The sequence below is a fragment of the Ochotona princeps genome, chromosome 4 (genome assembly GCF_030435755.1).
Source record: "Ochotona princeps isolate mOchPri1 chromosome 4, mOchPri1.hap1, whole genome shotgun sequence".
Taxonomy (NCBI): Eukaryota; Metazoa; Chordata; class Mammalia; order Lagomorpha; family Ochotonidae; genus Ochotona; species Ochotona princeps.
In genome coordinates, this window is record NC_080835.1 from 86,297,680 (window position 1) to 86,310,043 (window position 12,364).

At 39.3% G+C, this 12,364-nt stretch overlaps 1 protein-coding gene across 2 annotated transcripts in view; it reads right to left on the bottom strand.

Annotated features, from left to right (window-relative positions):
- ARHGAP42 (Rho GTPase activating protein 42) overlaps positions 1 to 12,364 on the bottom strand; it is a 270,695-nt gene that overhangs the window by 46,502 nt on the left and 211,829 nt on the right. For both annotated transcript variants that reach the window (XM_004585001.3, XM_058663994.1), the window contains exons 7-8: positions 6,034 to 6,138; positions 4,051 to 4,180 (exon numbers count right to left, since the gene is read on the bottom strand). In XM_004585001.3, coding sequence (XP_004585058.2) covers positions 4,051 to 4,180; positions 6,034 to 6,138 — 235 coding nt within the window. The remainder of the gene's footprint in view (positions 1 to 4,050; positions 4,181 to 6,033; positions 6,139 to 12,364) is intronic.

Genomic DNA, 12,364 nt, shown 5'->3' on the forward strand with positions numbered 1-12,364 from the left:
ATGCCCTGGCTGGGCTTTGGGTCCCACTGTTGACAGCTAGATCATTAACAGGGGCAGTGATCTGGGTTGGATGTAGCTAAAGCATCCATTGGCATGGTTATGGACTAAGTCTGGGTGTGCCAGAATGGGCTGGGCTCAAGCACCTGCTGGTGCTCGCAAGAACCAGGTGGGTATAAGATGGACTGGGCTAGGTCTCAGCACCTGCTGAGCCACATGAGAGCTGGGTCTGGGGTTGGGCCAGGTGGGGCTAGGCTGTAATACCCAACAGTAAGAGCCAGAATAGGTGTGCCCTGCTGGGCAAGGTCACTGTACCTGTCAGGACGGGAGGTAAGCCAAGTCAGGTAGGCGAAGAGCCCACTGGTGTATGCAAGTTCTGCTAATGGGAGATGCCCTGATAGAAGAGCTTGGGGAATTCCTCTATAAGAACTCAGTCTCTGCTGGTGAGTGTAAAAACCGAGGCTGGGAGTAGCCCAGACCAGGAAGATTACAGTACCTGCCAGCATACATACATGTGGGTCAGGCCTTGGGGCATGCCAGGCTAGGCTAGTTCACAGTATCCAATAGCAGATGTCAGGACCAACAGGGTGTGGGACAGGCTGAGTTGGGCTGAAACACCAGCCAGTTCTGCTGGACTAGGCTAGGCTGCAGCACTGGCCAGCATGAGCTGGAACTGCGAGTAGACCAGGCAGAGCCAAGTTGCAGCACCCACCAGCACATGTAACACTTTGGGGAGAGGACTACCTCAGTAGGGGGGTTACAGGGGCTGCCATGCCAGGCCACTACTCATGCTGGTGAGAGTGAGAGCTGAGACTTGGGGCCAACCAGGCTGCCCAGCGATATAAGTGTTTGCCTGAATGTGACTTGGGTTGGGGAAGACCTGGTTGGGCTAAGACATGGGCACATGCATGAGCCAGATAAGTACAGACTGGCAGGGCTTTGACACAGTATCAGCTGGTAAATTCCAGGACTTTGAGCAGGTCCTGTCAGGCTGGACCACAGTACCTTCTGGAAAGTGCAAGATCTGGAGCTGAGAGTGGGCTTAGAGGGAAACTGGGCACCTCTGTGATGGGCTGCAGCTCCTGCCAGAGAGCAAAAGAACCAGGGCTGAGGGTGGGTGTGGATGGACAGGCAGTAGCACCCATTGGCGTAAGTGTGGGCTGGATAGTGGGATCGGTCAGGTTGAGCTAGGACGCAGCACTGACTGATTTGTATAGACTCTGAATGGGATGCATGACAGACTGGACCAGTCTGTTGCACATACTGGCTTGCACAGGAGCCAGGGCTGGGGCTGGCCTGGTAGGGATTACTGGAGGTTGCTCCAACTGGGTTGCAGTTCCTACTAGTGTGCATGAGAGCCAAGTGTATGGTGGGAAGGGATGAGCTTGGCTAGAGCATCCATTGGTTTACATATGAGTTGGGGCTGGGGACAGAACTGAAACTACTAGTGTGGGAGCAGCGGCATGGCCTAGCGGCTAAAGTCCTCGCCTTGAACATGCCGGGATCCCATATGGGCGCCGGTTCTAATCCCGGCAGCTCCACTTCCCATCCAGCTCCCTGTTTGTGGCCTGGGACAGCAGTCGAGGATGGCCTAGTGCTTTGGGACCCTGCACCCACGTGGGAGACCCGGAAGAGGTTCCTGGTTCCCGGCTTCGGACTGGCGCGCACCGGCCATTGCCGCTCACTTGGGGTGTGTAGGCTGATAATGGACCCCATGCTGGCTGGCATACATAGGAATCAGCTCCGGTGTCTCATCAGGCAAAGTTTATTTGGGAATTCCCCCAAATGGACCACAGCACTCAAAACTCTGACCACAGGAAAAATCACAGGACCTGTGGTCTGACTGTGCAATGCATGTGTCCATCTGTGTCCGCTCGGTTGCTGTAGACTGCAGTGGCTGACATGCCCAGAAGCAAATGGGGGACATGACAACCAGTTCATTGAGGCATGCAGAGGACTTCCAATATCATGGAGGGCAGAACAAAATGAACAACACTCCTGGCTGAGTTCTGATAGCAAGTATCTGGGTGAATGACACTTTGAGGTGGCCTATGTCAGCCAATGGATTTTGGAAGAATTTCCTTAACCTTGGAGCAACAAATTCAACAGCATCTCAGAACACGCTCCCCATCAGGGACCCTGGGAGTATATCAAGTAGCTGTCCCAAATCCTCTGGTGCTGGTGTGGTTAGGCTGCTGGGAACGGCCTTCTCCTCTCTCTGAAGAGCAGAAAGGAAGATTGCACGCAGCTGTCTCAGTCTCACTCACTCATTCTCTAACCGATGGTTCACATGGGCATGAATCCTTCTCGACTACATAAACATCATCAAAAATAAAATAAATGTATGAAAAATTCTTCAGTTTGGTCAAATGTTTTATTAACAAATATCAGCTGCTTGCAAGGCACTATCACAGCAAGGTTCTCCCACTGAAATAATTAAGTAAGTAATCGAAAGTACATTCAGAGTTCCAAATAAAATCTACACACCTTATAGATGAACCGATGACTTGGTCTTTTTTTTTTTTAACAGACTGGGAGGAAAGCAGATTATTATACTGTAATTATAGTTAGGAAGGTTCTTAAGTTTATCATTTTAAAGTCTGAAGAGAGCAGACTGGTTCAGGTAGACAGGGAATATTCTGGAGTCTGAATCTTCTGTGTGACCATCCTTCTATCATCACTTTTCAGGCTATAACAAATGTTTTCCAAGTTGTTCGACAAATCACTATTTGTGTGTGTTCTGCTATCCAAGGACCTAAGACAGACTAATATAAAATGTGTTGGTATTTTAGTGATCATGTAATTTATGTGTCATAGCCCTTGCCAGCAAATTATCACTTGCCAATCCTAAAGCCTTTAAGTAAATCATTTTAGTAATCAAAACAACTTCTTTATGCAATCACCTATTGACCTAGAGACTTTACCACAGTGCTAGTCCACAAGCTTTATGAGTCCTAACATGTAAGAAGCATGCAAACTGAGAAGGAATGTATCAATACTTCTGGAGTAATTAGTGCTAAAGACCTCTACACAAGATCTTGTATTTTACAGGAGAGTGGTTCACGATAGATTTGAAATTTAAAAAAAAAACTGTTCCTCCATAAACAGTATGAGAGTAGTGCCTCAGGGCATATCTGACTTGAAGCATACAGTTAATCTAGTACAAATAGTCCAAGTAGTTCCACTTCATGTCAAATGATATGCACAAAGGGCCTACTTACACCAGTTTAAATGGATTTGTATTAATTTCTGAGAAAGAAACTTTCTTCGTGTGAGGCAAATATGGTAGTGCTCTGTTGGGTCTCAGATTAGATTCTAACCCCAGAAAATAAAGACTGTTGGTGTGACATTACCTAATTGCCAATTGCACTCCTGAAAATTGAAAGCACAGAGTTAAGTGAAATTATGATTCATCCTGAGCAAGGTTTTGGTTTTCAATATTCCATGGAACAGTACTGAGATTATGTATCACAATGAAAGTATAAACCTGAACTCATGTTGATATATTATCAGCAAAAACTGTACATTTCAAATTCAACAATACACCAGTTTAGAAATCCTGACTGCAAGCCTGGAGCTGTGGCTTAGTAGGTGAAGTGACTGCCTACAGTACTGGCATCACATATGGGCATCATTTTAAGTCCTGGTTGCTCCACCTTTGATCCAGCTCCCTATTAATACAACTGGGACAGCAGCTCGGGCCCCGGCACTCCTGTTGGAGACCTGGAGCAAGCTCCTGGCTCCTGGTTTTGAACCAGTCTAGCTGGGACTGTTGTGGTCATCTGGGGACAAACCAACGGACAGAATCCCTGTCTCTGTGTTCTCTCTATCCCTCCCTATAACTCTGTCTTAAAAAAAAAAAGGAAAAGATAAAAGAAATTCTGATGGTAAAATATGGGAGAACTTTGTTGCTTTGGTGAAACCAGCAGAAGAATAAATTATTAAAAATATGATAAGGCTATAGGAATGCTATGTTCACTTGAGATGTGACCAAGTCACATTTCTCAGATACAGAACGTTACGTCATATGAGACATGAAGTTCTGTGACTCACGTTTCTCCTGGACATAGAGATAGCCTTCCATTGTCCACTGGCTAGGTGGCCTGTAGTCCTGGTTAGCCGATTTCATCCTCTGCATCAACCGCTCTACCTCTTGGCGAGTACTTTCAAAATTGTTCCTTGTCTTGAAGAAAGTAGAAACAACAATTTCATTTAGTGGTTCCTACCAGATTAGAGGTTACATTTCAAAACTATTAACAACACAGGACAACCTTGACTTTGGTTCTGTTATTCACCACTTCCATTATCATTTATGTTACATAGGCTTATTGAAAACAAACCAAAATATCATATAGCTTAGCTTAGTTTCCAGAAATGTTAACAGACATATGAAATACTATATAAATTAAAGATCAAATTCCAACCTTTTAGTTCAAAATTAAGTGCAAATTCCAGCTTTTTCTATTGTAAGAGTTACTTAATTCTTAGAAATCACCTTCGCTATGAAAATAATCCCTCGTTCTGCCTTTAATCCAGAGGCTATGAACAAAATGAACTAGAAAACAAAAGTCATCACCGTCACCATGCAATATAAAGAGCTAAATATCACAGCAGGTCTGGGAAACTGCTATTTGTTACTTTTCTCATTCAAACATAAAGATTAAAGTTTTTGTCTAATTTCTCATTCTTCCCTTTTACTGAGTCACAAAAATCTTAACATAAGCTTTTCAATCATAAATGGGAATAAATCATAACATTACTTTAGCTTTTATAATTTTACCTATCTTACCTAATGAAAAAACTGAAATGCTTAACAGTTTGAAAACAATCATGGAATTGAACTAAAGGTAAAACCGACAGGAAATCCAAGTTTAAAAAGCTTAAAACTCAAAACACAAGAATATATCTAATTACATATTTCTTATGAGACATTTCAACACTGTAGTTTTATTTACCAGACAGCTTCACAATGACAAGAATTAGACAAGCAGAGAAAAATAAGCCTTTTATTGAAAACAAAGAAGGATTGCTAACTAATTTGGGTCACAAAGAACTAGATAGTTATGGTTTCAGTTATAGAAAAATGCCAACAATTAGAATTTTTCAATTTACTCAGTTTGATAATAGAAAAATAAACTCCTTAAAGTTTTCTCCTTTAATGACAGGGTTGCTAAGCATTTGAAAATCATAATTTGCATAACTATGCAACCTGGTATTAAAAGACTGATTAGATAATCTTTATAAAGTGGAACACAAACAGGCGTTTTGAAAATAATTCTCACTTTTGTTTAAAGCAGTTATATTGAACGCTTTGAAACCACACTCAAATCTGCCTTTTGAAAATAATAAATGTTCCACATTTTAATAAAACCTTTTGAGATTTGACCTTGGAGCGTTAATTATAATCCTTTCATTTCACAATTATACAAATTACTATTTTGACAAATAAGATTTGCCTAGGGTTAACCTTCATTTCCTCTCAATTTACTGAGATATACTTGCCAATAGCACTGTATATACTTAAGGTATACCAAATGACATTTTGACATACTTATACATTGTGAAATCACTATAATCAAGTTAGCTAACATTCATGAACATGTATAGCTACTGCTTTGTTTATAAGTGGCATGAGCATTTACATTCCAAACTTCTTACAAATCTCATACATTCACTATTATAGTGATTCTAATCATTCTCTACGCTAGATTTTCAGAACTTACTTATCTTGCAATCATCCAGTACATTCACAAAACAATGACTACAGGCGAAAGTTTCCACACTTGCATGTATTTATACTTAAGTTACATTTTTTTCTAAATTTGGTAGATCTAACATAAAATTAGTTCTTTTCTGTTCGGCTTTCAACAAGAAAGTAAAAAAAAAAAGACATAAATAAAGTGAGTTTTTAAAATTGTAGGTTTTTCAAGCTTAAGACACATTTTTGAAAGATTTCAAAGTTTGATGAGATTGTAACTTGGAGGCCTTCTGATTGTCAGACTGAAAAACAGAAGCAGCAAAAATACATAGTCTTACATTCTGCAAGTTGAACTGTAGCTGTTGCTTATACGGTGCGAATTCCTGGGCAAGTTCATATCCCTCGTGGTAAAACGTAAATAAACCCTGAAGAAATGACAAAAGCTGCAAAAATAAAGAAACAAAAGAAACCATGACATCTTGCTTTACAAAAGATCACCAAATGATGATCACTAAAACAAAACACCTGAGGAAATAATTTTTCACTCTAATTCCTTAAACGAAGATATTTGAAATCTCTATTTGGCAAAGTAACCATTAGAGCTGTAGACTTACAACAGAAACTACAAAAACGAGTAGCTAGAAGGAAGACTAACCCAGAAAATCACAAGGGAGAAAATGCCAAGAGAGGACTAAGAATTTGACCAATGAAATTAAGAAATGTATCACAAGGTGGCAGCACTGATCTAAAAACCGCACGGCAATATTTTAGCAGTAACTGGTAAGAACACAACAGAGTTGAAAAAAACAAACGTGGAATTAAAGAATAGGCCTGTCATGCCAAAGCTGCAGAAAAATCTTCCTCAGACCACTATAATTTCTATAAACCTTGCCTTCTAATCTCATTCGTGGGGACTTATTTATCATGTTTTTATCCATGTAATAAGACAGGCTATTTTATGGAATTACAGGACATAGTTTACAGGGACAAGTAACATCTGACAAACAAGTGAGTTACATTTTTTTCATTTAGTTCAGCAGGACTTCATTCCACAAACATGTGTCCTCTAATTTGATCTCTCCCGCAAATGTTTACTGCATTATGGTATTTTTATAAAATGTGGCTCATAATATGTCTGTAGCTTATTATTTTAAATTAAGGAAAGAAAATTGAAAGCATTTCATATGTGGGTGACTTCCTGCCACTTCCTGTCTGTGGAGGCATGTCAGGCTCAACCAAGTATCAGTGAGTTAGTGTGTTAAAATTTGCAACAGATAAACACTGCTTTCACCTAAAAACAATGTCCTCATGCTTTTCTTCTCATAAACAAGTCAACTTCCTACAAAGTTACATCCCTTTCAGAAAGTAACTATTTTCAAATCACTTGTTATCATATTTTAGGGAATTTTTCTTCCCTTGTTCCACAGCTGCTAATATTGTGCCACAGAATTATTTTATGCTATCAGATTTCTATTAGCTTACGGTTACCATTCAACAGATTATCAAAAATGATGCTACAATGTTTTTGTCAAATTATTTAATAAAATATAAAGTCTGCTTGAATGTGTACCCTGTGGCCTAAGCAATTCAAAGTTCAGTTTAAGATTGAATTAAACACACCCTTAAATAGGGTTTGGATATATAGATGTGGAACTTTAAAAAAAATGCCTCTGAAATACATTGATAATTCTAGTCTTTTTAATACGCAATAACAGTTAATGAAGTTATGAGTATTGTCTTACTGTTTATATTAAGTCCATATTAAACTCTCTTTAAAAACTGATTGTCATAAAGGCAGATGTTATTTTAAAATCATCAGTATTGCAACAGTTAACTAAAGTTGTGAGATAGTTTATGAATAACTCCAATACATTTTCTACAAAATAGCTACTTCCTTAATATCCAATTTTTCTAATATTCTCAGTGCCAATTAAGACACACTGATATTTTAGAAATACAAAGTAAGGCATTGTTGTGGGCTGAGGAGTTGATTTACATTCCTGAGCACTCAGGAATTGGGCCTACAGCAGTAGCACCTAGCCTTTGCAGACTCATCGGCGTGCTATTGTCCTGTTGATGGGCTTGGGGGAAAGAGGAGATAATATGGTAATAAAGAGGCTTGTGGAGAGACGGCTCGGACACCATCATGGTCTCCGTGTGTCGGTGCTTTTCGCTCGGACATTCGCCGTGCCTACTATGCCGGCTCAGCTGGCCGCGACAAGGCATCCTGAACTATTGTGAGAAATCCTAACAGGCTCAGTAATCACCAGGCCCAAGAAGTTTATGATACATGTGAATTGCTTTACGAAGGCCCTGCTAAATCTCAAAAGATTAGATTCTTGCCTGAAACCCTGCAAAACAGCCCTCACCCACAGGGCCTCTTCTTGCTTGCCAACTCATTAGCAGAAGCTGGGTACCTTATCTGAAAGTGTTCCTCACAGCACGTTCATGGGTCAGCCTTGGAGCACAGGTGAAGCTACTGATGATAATACCAGAATCCTATCTCTGAGTGCCTTGGAATTCCGGCTGCTTCATTTCTGATCTCCCTGCTAACGTACCCAGCAAAGTACCAGAGGCCATCCAGAGTGCTTGAGCTCCCGCCACCCATGTGGGAAAGGCAGATGCAGGTGCAGACTCCTGGTCTGAGTTTGACACAGACCAAGCTTCTGTAGACATGGGGAGAATGAACCTGTGGACAGGAGATCTCTTTCTAACTCTCTGGTTCTCTGCCTTTCAAATAAATAAAGCTTAAAAGAAGTCATGTAATAGACTTTGTTAAACCAACACTCTCCACTGAGCTGTGTCTTTAAATTTCTAATTATGTTTTAAAAATAAGCCTCTGGCACCTCGGTTTTATTTGCGTTAATCTATAGCCTCAGTATTTAAATTCCCAATCATTTTTTTAAAAGCAAGGTTCTAGCAGTTTTGTTTAATTTGGATTATTCTATATCCTCAGCACTGTACATGCAGCGATTTCAGTCAAAACGAAAATAAACTCATGAGCACCTTCTAGCTGAATCCAAATTCACTCCTTAGCAGATAAATGTTATACTCTCACTCCAGTGCTGAGCACCCATGAGGGAATGCACAAATCTGAAGAAGACACATAAAGATGTACACAAAGATCCACTCATTTCCTTGGTTTGACATCTTTGAAAGCAGTTTTGGGGTTAATAAGGCTGCATAAATGCTGAAGTTCTGAAATAGCTGCCTCTAGATGGCAGAAAAGTTTAACTTTTTGTACGCGTGACTCATTTTGTCTTCCACAAATTTTGTGATGCTAAACCCAGGAAAATTAACAGACAAGCCAGAAAGCCTTTGATAATTCCAGTTCCCAACTGTCATTTTCTTTGGTCAATCTACCTGAGAGACCGGGTGTTGTGGAACGAACTGTGGTCTCGGCTTACATTAATGTAAGTTTGGCCTCTAAAATAATGACTACAAACTACCAGATAAGGTTTAATATTGAGTTCCTTCTTTACTGGAAAATATATAACACTCTGAATATGCCCAAGGGTTTTAGAATCAAATTACTATGTGTTATTTCTACAATCTGTATATGAGGCACTTATAAATCATGTAAAATATTATACTTCTCAGTCTATTAATTATCAGAGTGCTAACTAGATGCCATATGGACATGACACTTCCAAAAGGCTCAAGCCTTCGGGTCCACAGTTGTTCATAACACAAACAGCAGAGGAACTTCAGAGCTGAGAAAGGGATGGGGCAGTATGACAACAAGGGAAGAACTTCATCATAGTATGTACAGGAATTGTCCAGATTACCATTGTTCAAACGAAGAAGGACTGTGAGGTAGGCAATTATACTGATGCGAGTAAGTTCTAAACATTTGCCCTTACTTCTAGTGTTGGCAAATATTACAATGAACAACTTCCTTTTTATAGACTTTTATTATATACCAATTAGGTGAACAGCTAAAAACGAATAAAAATCCTACTGCGCAGAATATGAAAACACAGTGAGCAGAACAGAGATATTACACAAACATGATGCCTATATGTGAATTTTTAAAGATTAAATTTATTTATTTATTTGAAAGGCACAGTTAAAGATGGGAGAGTGAGAGATCGAATCTCTCTACCTGCTGGTTCACTCCCCAAATAGCTGTAACAACTAGGGCTGAATCAAACTGAAACCAGCCAGGTGCTTCTTCTGGCTCTCCAATGTGGGTAGCAGAAGCCCAAGCACTTGGGCCATCTGTTTCTTCCCCATATGCGGTAGCATGGAGCTGATGGGAGGTAGAGCAGCTGTGCTCAGATGCGATGCCAGTGTTGCAGGTGGGGGCTTTACTTGGTACACCAACATGCTGGCCCTTCAGTATTCAATCTTAAAGCACATCAATATCCCATTCATATATTTTAACTTATCTTTTACAATTCACTTCTCTCAAACTGCAGAGTTGCTTGAGTATGTATGCTATGTAAGCATTAATTCTGGGGCTTATAACTTATTTTTATTGCTGAATTTATGTGTGGAGAGAAAACTGTTGTGTGTAACTTTCACATTGCAATGCTCATGACTGAAAATTATAACGTCATGGAGAAGAAACCAAATGTAAATACTGTTTAATTTAGAAATTATACATCAACAAGATTGACAGTTATTAAATATTCCACATTGCTTTCCCAATTCAGTTCTAATCACTAATAACCTATCAAATCAACCTATGGAAGTTCATGTTTTAGATAAGTTATAAAACAATCTCACATTAAATATTCCACTTTCTACTAAATGTGGGTTTGTGTCTTTCATACACCAAGTACCCTTTTTTATAGAAGAAGCTGTATATTCATTTTGGTAATCTCAGTTATAATCAAAGGAAAGGGGTCAGGAGGCCAGAGATACAACCTATTGTTGATGAAAAGTGACACTGAAGAACCACAAGCAGCCCAAGGGACACATCAGAGCACAACAGTCTGAGTTACATGAATTTGGTAGGAAAGCAACTCTAATCCCTTATATTTTAATATTTGAAGGAATCCCTCTAGTCAGTATAATTTTTAACCTTTATTCTAGTCAAAAAGTGTTGCAACTTTTAAAAAGTCAATGAAAACTATAAATTTTTATCAAGAACATCTTATTTTCTGGTAATATATCTCTAGTGTACTTAGATTTACTAAACAAGCTGGTAAACATGTTTATATTCAAGTGGAGCAGTAAATTAGCTGACAAAAGTTCTCCATTTTCAGCAAATCTGTTAAGATTGGCAAGGCAGAATTATGTTCCCACTGTACGGAAAGGCAATGTTGGCCATAACATAAATGTTACAAAGGAAGCTTGCTGTCATTAATAACTCCAACATTTAGGGACTTGGTCCACTTCAGACCAAACTAAAATACAAAACCACAAAAATAAAACACCCAGAATAATAAAAACCACATTCTTCATCAGAGCTTTATTCCTCCCCTGTTGTACTGGTCTCAGCATACATTGGGAAAACTGCTGCGTTAATTTGGCAGAAAACAGCATCACTTTGACTTTTCAACCCTTTTCACTGTCATTGAAGGCTGATGAAGAAAATGGTCTTTTACTATACTCAGCAAGTTGAAGCCTTCCTTTGAAGATGTGAGGAACATTTCAGTGGTCTCAGAAACGTGTCCTCTTTTAATGTAGAATTTATTTCATCGAATTGCATCCGAATTTTTACACATTACAAATATGGTATAGAGAATGTGATATAATGACATGACTTGCTCTAGCTTTTGTATTGTGGATTTTAACACCAACGGCTGAATCTCATCTTTTGTTTTGTCATCTTGTTCTATTCACAATCCTGAAGTATCACATCTCTAGGATATTTACTTTCAATTTCCTGTTTTACTGGTTATGGATTTAGATATTTCTCTTTAGTGTTGCCTTCTTGGATCTGTTCCTTGGTTGCAGTAAGTCTATACAGTCTTCCCTCCAAAGTTGACTTTTTCTTGCTTCTTCACTACCAGAATACCCACAATTGTGTGTATCTCTGACTGGCTGAACCTCTATTAGAAAGGCCTTCTTAAACTCTGTAATAATGCTCTCATAAGAATTTGTGGTTGGCTCAATATGTGCTGGAAAAAATCAGTATTTAACAATTTTTTGGCATCAAATATTTTTAATTAGGACATTTAATCTGATCAATATTTTTCCTCTTGGACATCTAAAGTTCATGTATTCAGAAAATGTCCTGTTTAACTTTTTCAGTAAATAATCTTTGCTTATCCTCTGCCACGGTAGTCCAAAAGAAACCAGCATGTGTTTTGCCTTGTTCTTTGGGCTCATGTTTACCTCTTAGATTAGCAGGCCTTTGAGCATTCTTCCTTTGCCAGATTTCCAATCAGTTGAGCTTTCCTCTGTTCTTGCAGTTTCTTTAGGCTAAGCTGATCCACTATTACTAGTCACTTGGCTACAGAAGGGCTTTGGTGGCCAATGTTTTTTGACTGTTTCACCAGTTTGGTATTAGAAGATGAAGCGAGTTTGGCTACAATTTCAGATGTTATGCGTTTTGAAAGTGCCTTATTTCTTTTCGTGTTCTGAGAAGAACCAGTCTTGACACTAGATAAAGTTGTTTTCAAGTTTAGTAATTCTTTTTTCCTGGGACATTTCTTGGATGCTAATATTGGCAGAGATGCTACTGATATTTTGCTTCCCAGTGTTGTGGGTATCATC